At 42.4% G+C, this 15,811-nt stretch overlaps 1 protein-coding gene across 1 annotated transcript in view; it reads left to right on the top strand.

The window, feature by feature from the left end:
- Nucleotides 1-9,973: 9,973 nt before the first annotated feature.
- The window catches only part of st3gal3b (ST3 beta-galactoside alpha-2,3-sialyltransferase 3b), a 73,561-nt gene continuing 67,723 nt past the window's right edge, over nucleotides 9,974-15,811 (top strand). The window contains exons 1-2 of the mRNA XM_080779071.1: nucleotides 9,974-10,199; nucleotides 15,112-15,259. Of these exons, the coding sequence (XP_080635197.1) occupies nucleotides 15,151-15,259 (109 nt within the window). The 5' untranslated portion in view covers nucleotides 9,974-10,199; nucleotides 15,112-15,150. The remainder of the gene's footprint in view (nucleotides 10,200-15,111; nucleotides 15,260-15,811) is intronic.

Raw genomic sequence — 15,811 nt, 5'->3', positions numbered from 1 at the left:
TTTTTTAATGACTGGTAGTGAGAGTGTGGAGTCATCATTTAACAAAAAGATCTGAGGGAGACATGGTACCTCGATTGCAAATATTTCAGATAAGGTCCTAGCTACCCGAGACCAGAATGTCTTGACCTGGGACATTCCCAGAAACATGCATATTATGTGCCCACTGTTCTCAATGGGCACAAAGTGGATACAGGGTTTGGTACTAATTGGAGTTGACAGCGTTTTCTTGGAGTTAGATAGAATCTGTGTATTATTTTATAGTGCATCATCTGATGGTTATAATTAGGAGAGGTTATAGTAATGTTGTTCCACACTCTCCTCCGATCCACATGTCCATAATCTTTCAGGTCTATATTCCATATTGTGGTAATTCCCATAAAGTTATTTGACACTTTTTGTAATTCTCCATATACGTGAGAAACAAAACCTTTGCTAATATCCGAGGTAATCATTTCGATAACTGGGTGTTTGGGAACCCCAGCTTATTATGTAATTGTCCACAGACATCCATCTGAAAAAATGTTTTGCCTTTTTTATTTAAATGTAAAAGAAAATCTAAATATTTTATTCTTAATGTGTTTTTAAATAACAGATGTACAACCTCACAATGTGTCGCTGTGAGCTTGTAGATCAGCTACTTGTTTCTCTTGCAAAACTGGCAACACAGCAAGAGAAAGAGGAACTTGCAGTATATGCACACACGAGCGCAAAGACTTATGGGCTATTATGAAAAAGGTGAATAGGCATGTGCCTGACAGCGTGTCCGCGTCTTGGGTTCGAGTTCCGATCTCGACGGCCTTTGCTGCGTGTCATTCCCAGTCTCTCTCGCCCCGTTTCCTGTCTCTCTCCACTATATATCCTATCAATAAAGTCAGAAAACAAAAAATACAAAAATAAATAGAAAAATTCGCCAGAGTATTTGAACATATCCCTTTAATAGCTCACAGTATATGTGACATATACCGGTATTTATATTTTGTGACAAAATATGAATGATGGCTTCATAGCCTACAGAAAATGCCAGAGCAGTGCTTTCCAACTCTGAAGGATAACATGGACACATAGAGTGTTGTTCCTTTAGCCAACCTTCCCGTTACTGGTTAACCAATGTGTAGGTCACACTCACAGACAGCCAAAACAGGCCTTTGGAATTGTCTCTCGTTGCCAGTACTGTACTGACTGAGGTTTTGACCTTTTTGTTAAGTCATTAACAGAATCTGGTCTGATCCATTTATTCTCTAGACAACGTAACTGATAGAGAGAGAGAGAGAGAGAGAGAGAGAGACAGAGAAGGACAACAAAAAGGTATTTTTTATTTACGTTTATTTCTACGCAATACTGTTCAATCCAGACACACACTGACATCTGCCTTCAATCCAAGTTTGCTTTGTATGAAACTGAAAACAAACAGAACATATTGGCATGCACAAACTGAGAGTGCATGTTATTTGACAGTATAGCCAACTAACAAATGTTTGACCTTGGTCACAATGAAAAATCCATTGGCTTTATCCGCAACTGATCAAACCACATGTTCTACACTAATATGTTTATATGGTCTCTTGGTGTACAGTAATTTCCTTCTCATAGTTGATGTGCTTAATGACATTTAAAAACAGAATTGTGTTAACTCAGCCCACTGTACATTTTACAACGATGTAGGCACTGTTTCCCATATGGTGTGCACTGCAGAGTCAGACAAGGCACACTGTACTGACTCGTGTGCTATGAGACAGATCTGCCTTGATTGTTTTATTTTTCATTTTTATATATCAATACCTTTTGCACATTTCCCCATACAATGCTATACCCTAATTATACATTCAAGATTCAAGAAGTTGTGTCACTGATTTTTACAGGTACAAGAAGCGAAATGTTGTTGGGACAGTTAGGCAGATTGTACTACATACATACCATAATAATACACATTTTAACCACTTTTAACCCATTCTGACCGGGCACCCATTTTGGTGTTGGCATCATGTTATGCTTTAGCTATTGAAAAATAGCAGATCTACAAGCTCATATCGCGCCACCGAGTGGCGCGATACGAGCTTGTAGGTCTGCTATTTTTGAAAAATTCGAAGAACGACTGACATTTTTAGAATCTGATCTCAGGTCAGAATGGGTTAATCAGACCAGTGTGTGTCCCGTGGAAACCTCGTATGAATCTGATCTCAGGTCAGAATGGGTTAACCTTGGCTTGCCTATTTTGGGCATGCCATATAGGCAAACCTTTTCAAATGAAAATGGTATTATATAATTCCTCCACACGCATACGCCAGAACAGCAGATCAAGCTCTCGCAGTGAGCTGTGGGCTTGAAGATTATAAGGTGTGTTGTGATGTGACATTTCTATGCCCTGGGCACAAAACATTTGAAAACCACTGGGCTACACTGTAGGACTACAGAACATGTGCTGTACTGTATGCGTGTGTACACGTGCAGTGTTTGTCATGTTGGTTTGTGTCAAACAATTGTGGCGATAATAAGTTAACGGATCTATATCCGTTAACTTATTATCGCCACAATTGTTTGAGTCATGACCATAATACTCAAGGACCGTGGGACAAATGATGTACTCGTGACCTTCACCTAAAACGGCTTATCCTCATAATGATATAGTGTAGTAAAAAAGAATGGTTTAAAACATGCCAGAAACTCTGTGTTCTACTATGAAAAGGCTATTTTGGTGAATGAGATATTGTATAAAAGTGTAATCTGTGACATCTCTGTGAAAGCACGCACATCCAAACGATGAAAAAAAGTAGGTTCTGCACATAAAAGCACTATATATGGAACGAAAGAAGTAAAGTCTGCACACTAGAAAACGCTCCCGGATAAATGATTTATTTCCACACATCATTTCTATGAGAGAATTTGTGCAGTTTTTACTTCTTTCTCAACCTGTACTCCATGTGTTCCATTTAATATCAGGATAGGCAACTTTTCTGAGCTGGCTTTGCATTTGGGTTCGATTCCCGCTCGGGACGCTGTGGGTGCTGGCGGTGTGTTTCCATACCCGAGGCAGGGTTAGCGAAAGGGCCTTTCTGTGTGGAGTTTGCATGTTCTCCTCGTGTCCCCTAGGGTACTAGGGTAGGTACCCTCACAAAAAACATGCAGTAATCCTGGTCTCTAAACTGCCTCCCCTGATGGAGGTGAAAGGAACAGGTTGGAATAACGTGTTCCTTCCATGCGGTGTAAAGGAGCAACTTGGACACTCAGGCATGAAGGAAGCATGAGTTCAAGTCTGTTGCTCTCCCCATGTCCCCATATATGGGGACTAGGTTGGCAGAGGGTGTGTAGAGCCCAGGATAACATTAGATAATTGACGCAGGGGTGAAAAATGGGTTACAAAATCATGGGATAAAAATAAAAACTAAGACAAAGAATGTTCGTCGACTACCTTTTTCCACTGACGAAATGGAAACTAAATAAAAGCTAAGCTATGACGACTAAAACTGAGACTAAATATACTGACAATTTCGTCAAAAAACTGTAGATTTAGTCGACTAAAATCCTATGATATTTAGTCGACTAAAACTAGACATTCCAGGTGACTAAAATGTGACTGAAACTAAATTAAATCTATTCAAGAGACTATGACTAAAACTAAAATCTAAATTTGCTGGCAAAAACAACACTGGCATGGTGCATATGTCCATGAAAACACATCCTTCTTTAAAAGGTTTGTGAAACACGCGCTATCACGCTGAGAGGACCTGACCCAAATGGAAGGGAGTGTTAAAGAGTTGTTTCTTCTGATGGAGGCAAAGTGACAATTAGCTTCATATATAGGCTTTCATCCTCTCCTTGGGGGGAGCTACGCAATAAGTGGTTGCAGTACTCTGGTCAGTTTGCAGTGCTATATGGATGTAAATAACGGGGTAAGGGGAAATTGTGTTTCATTCAAGCTTTAGTTCCTTTCTGTATACTGTCTCCTTGCTTTCTTTTAGTGTCCCATTAGGACGCGCTTATTTCCTGCCAGTGCGGTACCAAATAGTGGAATGCTTCATCTATGATTCAGATGACACTGCAATCAATTATTTATTTAGATCACTACGGTGAACTTTAGAGAGCTACATGTTTCCCACTGTGCTGTTATTCCATAGATATTATCACCAGTCATTGGCAGTAAGACGCCCTGAGGGTGAGAAGCGACCTTGCGTGCGTGCATCCGCCTGGGTGACTGCTGGGCGAGCGCTGGCGCTTTGGCACAGATCAATATTATGGAATGAATTCTGTACTGGCCATAGATGGAGTGTGTGTAGTAGTACAAGGTTTGTTGAGGTCAGATCAACATATGGAATGTCAGAACAGGAAGGACGGGTGGGGACACTGGGGCATGTCAGAACAGGTCAGAACAGGTCAGGAGATCTAAGGGTTTGATAGTTGAGGTCAGATGTAGAGTTGCTGGCCGGCTCCATGCAGATCTAGGTGATGATCCAGTCTTCTCCGTGTATGGTTATCCAGTACAGGGTTTGATGATGATGTCAGATAATGACATATGGAGAGTGATTTGTTCAAATAGTTATAACTGTAAATACATTGTTGTAATCTCCTTTTGTCTGAATTCAATTCTATCAGTTCTGCACATTTGTTGTTAATATTGTATCAATTAGAAAATGCCATAGAAGGCCTATTTAGACACTATACTCTTTTCCTAGATGGAGGTTTTTCCCAGATTGGTATCTGATTTGCAATGCTGCCATTGGTGTGTGGAGATTTTCTGGGAAGCACTTCTAGAAGTCACTAAAACTCCATAATACAAATAGTCGAGGGATTAGATACAAGCAAAGCCAAAAATAATACAAGAGTGCACCCCCCTATAAGCATATTTTAACCGTCCCACCATGAAGGAAATGCTTCTCTTGTACATTTAAGCTCCTGAAGTGAGCTTAAATGGGAGATTACACAAAGTATATGACATGCGACTATGCCTGGTGGAGAAAAAAATGCAAATCCCTGTCACAGAGCATGATATAGCATCCCTGTGTGACTGAAGGATTTTCACCTTTTTTTTCTTCTTTTTTTAATCCCACAATTTTTGCAAGCCATTTTTTCACCCAGTGTCAATGATCTAATCATGTAATCCTGGGCACTACACTTCATCTGCCAACCTGGGGGGGCAGTGACCTCATGCTTCCCTCTATGCATGAGGAGTCCAAGCTGCTTCTTTTCACCTGACAGGGGAGAGTTTCCGGACGTAGCGCGTCGAAGGAACACGTTTTTTCGACCAGTGCCTTTCCCCTCCATGAGGTAGTTTAGAGACCAGGATTATTGCATGTTTTTTGTGAGGGTATACCTACCCTATGGGACACAGGGAGAACATGTAAACTCCACACAGAAAGGCCCTTTCGCCAATCCCGCCGCGGGTATGGGCACTGATGCCCCCAGCGACCACAGCGGGAATCGAACCCAGGACCTTCTAGCTGTGAGGCGACACGACAGCACTACCGACTGTACCACCCAAGGATTTTCACCTTAACTTTCTGTTAGGATTTCAGACAAAGTGTCTGTTGTCTTTAGACACCTGGCATTCAAGACACCATCATCTTGCCAGTTTGAAATCAACTAAGGCAATGCACACAACAGACAGAGAGACTATGAATGGTATCATTAGCCTGTCAACACCATAAAATACAGCTTCTTAGTAAGCACAAAGTCTTCCAACATTGGCATTCTCCCCCAGGTTAACCACTATGGATATGGGACATCATGCCTGTATTTTGGCAGTACACAACTTAAAAAAAGATGTGTTGTGGTTTTACCGTTTTATGCTGTTAAACTAAGGATATACACCCATCATGGTCATATCTACTTCGACCCTTCCTGACAAATTACTTACTTATCCATTGCAACGGAAATCTACCCACAAGACAGAAATAACTCATGCTTTCCTCTTGAGCAACACCTCAAGTTGAATTAACAGGATGCCGTTGTGAGTGTGAACGAAAACAACTTCTACGTTTATTGTCACATCACCACCAGTTCACACAGGTATTAAAGAGGAACATAATTTATTCTCATATTAGCTGATGATGCCACTCTGTGCTAGTGTGTGTGTGTGTGTGTGTGTGTGTGTGTGTGTGTGTGTGTGTGTGTGTGTGTGTGTGTGTGTGTGTGTGTGTGTGTGTGTGTGTGTGCGGATGTGTGGATGCGGATGTGTGTTTTTTTTGTAGTATGTGTACTCTTGTTTCTTGGCTCCTGGTAATCTTCTGACCGGCCCAGAGGGAGAACAGTAGAGGAGAGAGCAGACTGCATTTCCTGCTTTGATTCATTTATAGATTGCTATGCTATATGACACTACACTCACTGTAATGTACGAGAAGGAGCCATTTTCCCTGCCCTCCCCCAGCTTGGCATTCAGCCCACAACGGCTTATATCACAACAAGAAGACCTTATAGGTCCAAGATGGAAATATTACATTAACTCAGCTGATGGAGACTGCAGATCAGGTGATCAGTCTCCATCAAGCACTATAGCTGACCTGGCCAAATATAATATGAATGGACCTTCCGAATATCACAATGCTCTCACGATGTCTCATGGTACTATGCTACAGAATCAGATTATTACTGTAGGCCTACTGTAAGTAGGCCTACTGTGGTCGGCTGCGTATGTATGGTACAGTATGTAGGCCTGTCCTCGGCGGTCCCTAATTGGCTGTTGATGGTGACATAATTAAGATACGTTTCAATGTTGGGTGGGTAAAAGGTACTGCGTTCGGCTATACGTCGGTGTTGTGCGTCGGCCAATGGGGGACCACCGTTCTTGATGGCGTCTTTGGCGATTTATAGCAGCGGAGCACTTTTCCCGACGGACCGGATGTTATCCCGGATGTGGCTGAAGTAGCTAAATGTAGCCAAAACACCCTAGAGCCGATCGACAACAACGGGAGGTATGGTTAAATCTATCGCGACTAGCGACGGACGGGACTGCGGTGGGCCGTCTAAGACATGATCTTTTCTTAGAATTGGACGGGATGATTTAGATCTCGTCTCGTCGGCAAAACAGGGGGGGGGGGGGACATTGTCGATGACGTTCCACTGTTGCGCAACATTGAGTGTTGCGCAACAGGCGCTCCCAGGCATGTGGAGCGATGCGATCGGCTTTGCTATCAATAACCTCCGTCTTTTTGATAAAACTTCGTCCTGGGTGCTGGGTGTTACTAATTGAAAGGACGGTGAACTTCGTCCTGGGCGACCGGGGTGTACTTGCGTGCTCTGCTTGTGCACAAGTAGGCCATTTATGTCCTACTTGTGTGCAAGGCGCAAGTTGGCACCACGACAGAGTGCATTTCTAGTTCTATTTATGCTCAAAGGAGATATGAAACCGCTCGTCTCGCGGCCAACACCCAACACCATTACCATCGAAATAAATTAAGGGCTTATATAGTGTTGAGAATCAGGATGTTGAGGCAAACAGTCCTATATATGTCTAAGATAGAAGTTGAATACATTAAACACGTATAGGTCAGTAAGTAGCCCTCTGATTAAAACAGGTTAAACAAGTGAATATGTAAAAGTAAGAAATATAATAACAATGAGTATTGGGTTGGATCACATGTGAGCTGTCAGTGTGAACATGAACAGTATTGGATATATGATGTCTCATCATACAGTGAGTATATGGGATGATACTATAGTAGTTTTTATGTTTAAATTAGGGATGCCCCGATACACTTATTTCGTTTCCGATACCACAAATTCTGTGTTAGCCGATACCGATACCAGAGAATAATATTTATAATAATACAAAAGAGATAATACATGAGAAATGCCATTAAATGGGGGTCCGTATACTAATGCATGTCAAACTGGTACTTGAAATTAAATGGGTTGAGAATCACTGCGTAAAAATCTTCTCTTATGGGGGTCGCTGGCATATATTTTCTAATATTGGCTGCTGACAAAATTCTACTTCAAAAGTTGTGGATAGCATACCATAAACAATAAGTTGAAGGGAAACTTCAACTTATTGCTTCGACTTATTGCTTCAACGTATTGCTTCAACTTATTGCTTCAACGTATTGCTTCAACTTATTGCTTCAACTTATTGCTTCAACTTATTGCTTCAAAGTATTGCTTCAAGTTATTGCTTCAACGTATTGCTTCAACGTATTGCTTCAACTTATTGCTTCAACTTATTGCCGGCCTTGCCACACACGCCTGCGCCGCAAGGCCGCGGCAGGTGTAAAGAGTGTCCCTTATTTCAAGATCTCAAAGGTGGCAACCCTAGATATGACCCGATATGACCAAATAAGGGCTGATCCGATACTTTTCAGATACCGATACAGTATCGGGAAATCTCTAGTTTAAATGATAATAATTTGATGGGACCTATAGCTTCCAGACAACCTCAATGAAAGTCATAATAATAATAATAATAATAATAAGCTTTATTTATATAGCACCTTTCATACAGGGTTGCAGTTCAAAGTGCTTCACAGGCAGGACATACATCAAGTGCTTTACAGTTAGGTCATATAGGTTATATCAAACACAATACAAGACAAGACAGTGAATGTGCATGAAGTCAGACATCGAGATAAAAATAGGCATGAGAAGGTCCAGCATTTAAGATATTTGTTAAGAGAAAAAAAATATATATATATAATAACAATAAAATACATGATGGGAAGCCTCAACAACTTTAGTGCTATGGGGAGAAGGCTAATCTGAAGAGGTGTGTTTTTAGTTGTTGTTTGAAAATGTTGGTGGAGTTGGCCTCTCTGATTTCCTGAGGAATTGTATTCCATCATTTTGGTGCATAAAAAGAGAATGCGGCCTCTCCTATTTTCTTTCGTGGTTTATTTTTTTCCTTTTGTGGTTAGTAAACCTGCTGTTGAGGATCTTAATGTTCTAGATGGAGTGTATGATGGTAAGACATCTGTATGCAGGGCCTTGGCTGTTGAGTGCTTTGTAAACTATAAGTAGTACCTTAAAATCTATTCTATGGGAGACCGGAAGCCAGTGGAAGGTGTGTAATACTGGTGTGATGTGTTCTCTTTTCTTTGTTTTCGTTAATAATCTATAGCAGCAGAGTTTTGTATGAGTTGTAGTCTGTCTATGGCCAGTCCTGTGAATAGAGCGTTGCAGTAATCTAGGCGGCTAGTGACAAAAGCATGGATGATTTTTTTCAGCATCTGGTTGTGTTAGGAAGGGTCGTATCTTGGCTATATTTCTGAGATGAAACAAATGCAATTTTGGTTATTTTGTTGATGTGAGATGTGAAGTTGAGGTCTGAATCTATTATCACTCCGAGGCTGGTTACTTGTGGTTTTGGGTTTAACCCACACGGCTAGATGTCCTAGTCATGGTGACGCAAGGTTACCTCAAGCTCAAACATATATAAAACCATAGCTGACTGCCGTGTGGACACGTTTGTCACACAAATATGGTCTTCTTTTGATTATGAGGAGACTTATAAATTGAATTGATTCATTCTCAACTCCATGATGACAATGATGCAGCCAAGCCACAAAATAAAGTGCAAGCAGTGCATTAACTATTATGGTGTACTATTAACACCTTATTGAACTAACAGGCAATTGAACTAAGTATTAAATAAGTAGGCTATTATTATATCTCTATCATTGCTGCTGAATAAGGTTAACGACAATAGGGGGGGGGGGGGGATTTGATGGGTAAATAAAAGCATGCCAGCAAACATTGCAAAGGCATAACACAATGCGACGTAACAGCTGACGAAGAGCGAGCCCACCACGTGAAGAATGAGCTGAAAAGGTGCATTCAGCTCAGTTAAAAAGAGAGCTAGGGCATAGTAAATTCAACTGAAATGCCCATGTGACTGCTGCAGCTACTGACAGACCGAGCTGTAGGTCTGACTCTGTGGAGAGGAGGAGGAGGGTGGTGGTGATGATGATGAGGAGGAGGATGATTAAATAGAAAAGGGGGGCTTGTTTCGTTGTACCGGTGTTGAGCAGGGACGGCGGTGTGGGTACGGTTAATGGGATTATAGAACTGGAAAGAGAAAGCAGACTGCATGAGCGTCTTGTCTTGACTTGAGCTCACACACACACTGCTTGCTTGGGGAGACTTGATCGCTGGATTTTCGACATGATCATGGTCGGAAAAGGGGGGAGAACGCGGTCGTGTTATCGACCTTTTCATTATTTAAACTAAGACATATGTTTTCTCCCTTCTTCATCCAAGGACCGCGCGTAAAGGGCAAGGTAAACTATTCATATCTTTTTTTCCCTCATCTCATCTCCTCCCCTAATCTAATCAATCGAGGGGGCATGATTTATACACAAAAGACAAAACCGTCCACGTCTCGTGTTTGAGTCGTCCGAAACAGCGATGGTGGTAACGGTAGTGAAATTAGGCAGAGAGAGAGCAGTGAGCAGTGTCTGGTGAAACAGCAGCTTGTGTCGTTGTTGCTGTTCCAGTAAAAACTGTTATTTATTCCGCTGCCAGGCGGTGGTGCGCAGCATACTGTATCACACAAATACAATGATTCGTTGGTATTATCTCACGGATCTGAGTCATCTGACATGTTTTGCTTATGCTCTGAACCCAAAGCCCCTTTGCTTGCCTTGCCACACACACTCATTGTGATGTCGTTGTTGTACTACTAACTGACTGCAGCAGGCCCGCGGAGGACATCAAAAAAGACGAATCCCTCACACCGCATGTCGCTGGACAAAGATGACGTATTTTCAAATGGGATTTTTTTTTTACAAAAATATGAAAATGTGACATTTTTGTCGAACAACACGGGTCCCCCCGCCGCGACTAATGTAAATGAAGCCCGTTTAGCTCTACTGCCAACGGTTAGCTGTAGCTGTTAGCTGCAGTGTGTGTGTGTGTGTGTTCGTCATGATCCATCTGCTCTCTGTAACGTTAGCCGATCAAATGTAACATATATTGGGTCTGATGGTGTAGACTGTAGAGGAGGTGTAGCGTTACTCCAGTAACTGGACTAAAAAGCGTGACTGAAGATGTGAAACTAGCAAGTTGCAACAACAGATGTTTGTTGAGCTGTTGTATCATAAATGCATGAGCTAGCACGTACATTAGAATGGGATACCATACCAGGCAGCATAACGTACCGTTATTTCTGTGGCTAGCGGCTAAATTAGCCAGTTAACTTCCCTGGAATACGATGCCACACAAGCTATAATGGAAAGGGGACACGTACGGGCACAGATTTCCCCCCTTCTTTTTAAATAACATTAGAAAGAGTGATATTTGATTCAAAGACATCGGTCAGCACCAGAGAGAAAGGTGACACTGTCCCTGTCCGCTTGTGCTGTTTAATTGTTGTGTCCTGTTTGTATGTGAGTGAATGTGCACGGCAGTTACAATGTTTCTATAGCTCTGGTCCACCATAGTTTCATGTTATTTATGTTGTTGTTTCTTTACTGTAGACATAGCAGATGCATGCTGCTGTTCTGTTACAATTAATGTGTCCTGGTGGTGTGCAGTGTCGTGCTCTAGCTGTTCAGTTTGTGGTGGTGTATTCGCCTAGACTCTGGTAGATAGACGCATTTATCGATTTTGACATGTCGGAATCGATCAATTCTAAATCTTAGGCTATTGTTGATATGCGATGAATGTGTTCTTCTGTTGTGTAGGCCTATTGTTGATAACTGTTGCAGCACTGTTTGATTTGTTCGTTCTACTGAAAGACCCATTGAAATCTGAGTAGCCAAAACACCTCTATAGTCAGTACTTAATCATCAGTAATTGGATACATGCGACTGTTTGGGCAGGAATTCAGATATTCTGTAATCTTGAAATGCCATAGGCTACTGTCAAAAGTATAGATGGGGCGGCTGTAGCTACAAGCCTGAGTTTCACAATTTATTGTAGACGCTGTGTTTTCATGTTCTTTTCTAGCACTGGGCACAGTGGGGCAGGTGGAGTGACTATTAAATATCTCTACTTTGTGGGTCATACACTGTGATTTTCTTTTAACCCTAGTTTGGATTACACCTGTTGTCCTTTTTTTTTTAAAGGTTTAGGCTCCTGTACCATTTGAAATGATTCTGGCATGGTTTTGGTTGAGGCATTACTTGTGGATCTGGGATGGCTCAGAGTCAGAGTGCAGCTCAGGCACCTGCCAAGAGTTTGCAAACCCTCATTTGCACTTACCTCCAGCTGTTCAGAAGATGAAAACAAGCAACTACATTCTAAGTGAAATCTGAAATGGGGCCCACTGGTCCCATTTTTTTAAACATTTTATTGCCTACTGATCCTGATGGCATACTTAAACATAAATGTATGATATAAACAATATAGGCAACCCAGTGTATTTAGTGTAGGTAGGTATTTTACTCTTATAGCAGAGTCACAGGGGCAGCGGTGGCCGAACGGTTTGCAGAGCGGTCTTGATACCGGAAGGTCGCCAGTTTGAATCCCCGGACCGGCACGTTAAAATTACCACCGCTGAAGTGCCCTTGAGCAAGGCATTGCACTCCTACCATGGAATGTTCTATATGAGCAGGGTGTGGCACTGTGGCTGTAAACAAACCTCTCGAGCTTAGTCCACTAACCAGGGTAAACAAAGAACTTTGCTTTGCTTTGCTTTGCTTTACAGATATTCCACACACATGGGTCTTCTCTCTCCTACCATAAGTGGCATGCAGGCTGGGTGTGAATCACAGCGCACAGTGGCTCATCTTTGGTCAATGTAAAATATCTTGTACCAAATGCTTGTTTACCACCTGTTGAACGCAGTGGCTTCTATTGAATGCAGTAAAGAGGACGACTATAGGCAAACTTTGTCTCTCGAATAAGTCATATTTAAGTAAATAATTGCACAGATATTGATGTTTTGAAATTCAATCATTGAATTGATTTCTTGCAAAGCCTTCACTCTCCATGCCGGCTTATCTAATCAAAATGCATAAGGGGAGAATGACCACTTGCCCAGGCATAGTACTGTCTAGTTTCTGACCTCCTTGGATTTTGGATTGAAGGGGAGAGACTAATGAGAAAGGAGGGGGGGGGGGGGGGGGGGGGGAAGGCAATGCATTGAGAATTTTGAGATAAAGCCTCAAATCTACTCGAGTAAACGATTAACCATCAAAGCTCTGTCCTCACTCCTCACGGTCTGCGTTGACTGCGTTTTTATTCCTGTAGTAAGAAGCTTTAATATTGGCTGACCCTTTACCTCCTTCCCTAGATTCGTCCCGCCTCTGCCCTCTGCCCTCTGCCCCCTCTCTCCTCCATATGTACTTGAGTTTTCTCGAGTGCTCTCAATCGGCAATTGCATTTCTGGTTTACGTTTCAGGGGTCAAGTGTTTTTGTTTTTTTTGCTGGTAGAGGAACCGCTCCTTCCTTCCTACTTCCTAGGGAACTGTAAAGCCATACCCACTTCCTAGGGAACTATACAGCCATACCCAGAATCTTGGCCACTCACTCAGTCACACTCGGTCACTCGGTCATAACGGTGTTATGGTGAAATTGGTGACCCTACTACTGTATTTGACCATTCTTGTGGACTTCACGTAACTTACATGGAGGCCTTTTTAAATACGTGGCCTAAATACAGCTTGGTTGAACTCTGCTAATAAACGAACCGGCAATGATTTACATTCGGAAACTGATTGTTATGTCTACACGATTGTCACATATTTCAGCAAGTCACCAATTTCACCATAACAGTGTGAGTGAGCGAGTGGCCGAGATTTGGCGTAATTGGAATTGAGCATCTAGCCCATTCTGGGCGAGAACCCCTGTTGGTGTTTGAAGCATTATGTCATACTTTAGCTATTGAAAAATAGCAGATCTACAAGCTCATAGCGCGCCACCGAGTGGCGCGCTACAAGCTTGTAGGTCTGCTATTTTTGAAAAATCGTGAAAATGTAATGCAAATCTTATATATAATATATATAATTAAAAATAAATCTTTCAGAACGTTTTTAACTCAAATCTTTGCTTGCTGGGGGGGGGGGTCCCTGTAACAACATATTTTCAGATAGGGGTCTGCGGCCAAATACATATAGTTTTTGGGGATTCTTGACATGAAATGGTTTGAGAACAACTGATATAGACTAGTTCAGAAACGGGTCTCATGGTCGCAGCTTACGTATTTCCTGTAGGCGGAGCCGACATAGCTGCGGGGTAAACCTGCCACGTCTTCTGCTACAGTGAACGAACGGTAGAGTGACTGATGTTAGTCTGCCTCCAACGTTACTCTTTTACCTGCTTTTTACTAACACTAACATTAGAAAGATGGCCAGAACATCGGGATGAACCTGTGTAGTTTATGGCTGCTCCAACAGTAGTGGCAACATTCCAATAAATAAAAAAAGGAAATGTCAAAATATCCACCACGGTGGCTGAGACCAGAGCCATAGAGTAATGGTTGAGACGAAGCAGTGAAAGGTCCTGAAATATGCATAACGTCAGTCTTACCCCAATACCCAATCTTTCTGTTTTATGAACACAAGGCTGCTGTACTTTATACCTCCAATACTAAGCATTTAAAATATGAGAAGAGGTGCGGGTTTACCCCGCAGCTATGCCGGCTCGGCCTATAGGAAATACGTAAGCTGCGACCATGAGACCCGTTTCTGAATTCGTCTATACATGCAGTAGAAACAGGTTTTTCAGAAAACTGTCAGGATTTAGAAGACATCTTTTTTTAGAATCTGATCTCAGGTCTTTAGCCCATTTTGGGCCGGAACCCCTTTTGGTGTTAGCATTATGTTATGCTTTAGCTATTGAAAAATCACACCCGTGTGAACTGAGTGGTGCAACTCCCCCCCCCCCCCCCCCCCCCCCATCTCACTCTCTGTTTCTGGCACAACAGCGCCCCTACTGGTACTAATGGTGTACTAATGGTGCTCACAGTCACATAGGTGCATGAGTGGGTGGGTGGGTGAACCAACACATAGGCGGGTGAACACGGATATTGCTGTTCCTTAGAGTGGTTGCACCACTCAAAAATGGCAGATCTACAAGCTGTACGAGCTTGTAAGGTCTGCTATTTTTGAAAAATCGAAGAAACGACTGACATAGAAACATAGCTTTTTTCAGAAAACTGTCAGGATGTAGAAGACATTTTTTTTAGAATCTGATCTGGGGTCTAAATGGGTTAGGTTGAATCTCTCTCTCTCTCTCTCGTCTTCTCAGGTGATGAGCCGAATGGTGCCATATCAATGACTGAGGACCATGATGCCCTTCCGCAAGCTGCTGTTCGTCCTGTGTCCCATGCTGGTCCTGGGCTTCATCTACTACTCCTCTGGGAAGTTACACCTGCACGTATGGGGCCAGAAGCCACGTGAGTAACGCGAGACGCTTCTTCTTTTTGTGATCTTCCTGTTGGGCTTTTTTTTTTTTACTTGTTTGTCTGTCCCCCTTTTATATTGCCAATACTGTTCCACCCTCCCCCCCCCCCCCCCCCGCTAGTTCTGCTTGGTCATCTAAGAGCCCTGTGTGTTTTTTATCCTGTTGTTATGGAGCAATTTAGTTTTTTTTTGCTGTTGCAGTTTGCTTCTTCTTTTCTTGTCAATCCTTTTTTTAAGCTTTTGGTCTGTTGTTTTTGCCACTGGCTCCTTGCTGGGTGTCTAGGCCCCACTTGAGTTTGCTTCGGTTCATCTGCCAGTCCATCTTTTCACTTCATCAGAGTCCCCCCCCCCCCCCCCCGTATGTCGTGGGGAGAGCTTATCGTGTTTCTTTTTGTACGTCCATACATAGCTAGGCAATCGAATCTATCTCAGTTATTTGAACTAAATGAAAAATGTAGAAAGGAGGGACACCCGCACACCGCCTGCCACTTGCTAGGTTCAGAGCATCTATTATTAACCCATTCTGAACGGGAACCCATTTTGGT

The sequence above is a fragment of the Protomyctophum bolini genome, assembly GCF_963924005.1.
Source record: "Protomyctophum bolini genome assembly, chromosome: 12".
Classification (NCBI taxonomy): Eukaryota; Metazoa; Chordata; class Actinopteri; order Myctophiformes; family Myctophidae; genus Protomyctophum; species Protomyctophum bolini.
The sequence above is the reverse complement of the archived record's forward strand: the minus strand, read 5'-3'. Positions and strand labels throughout refer to the sequence as shown.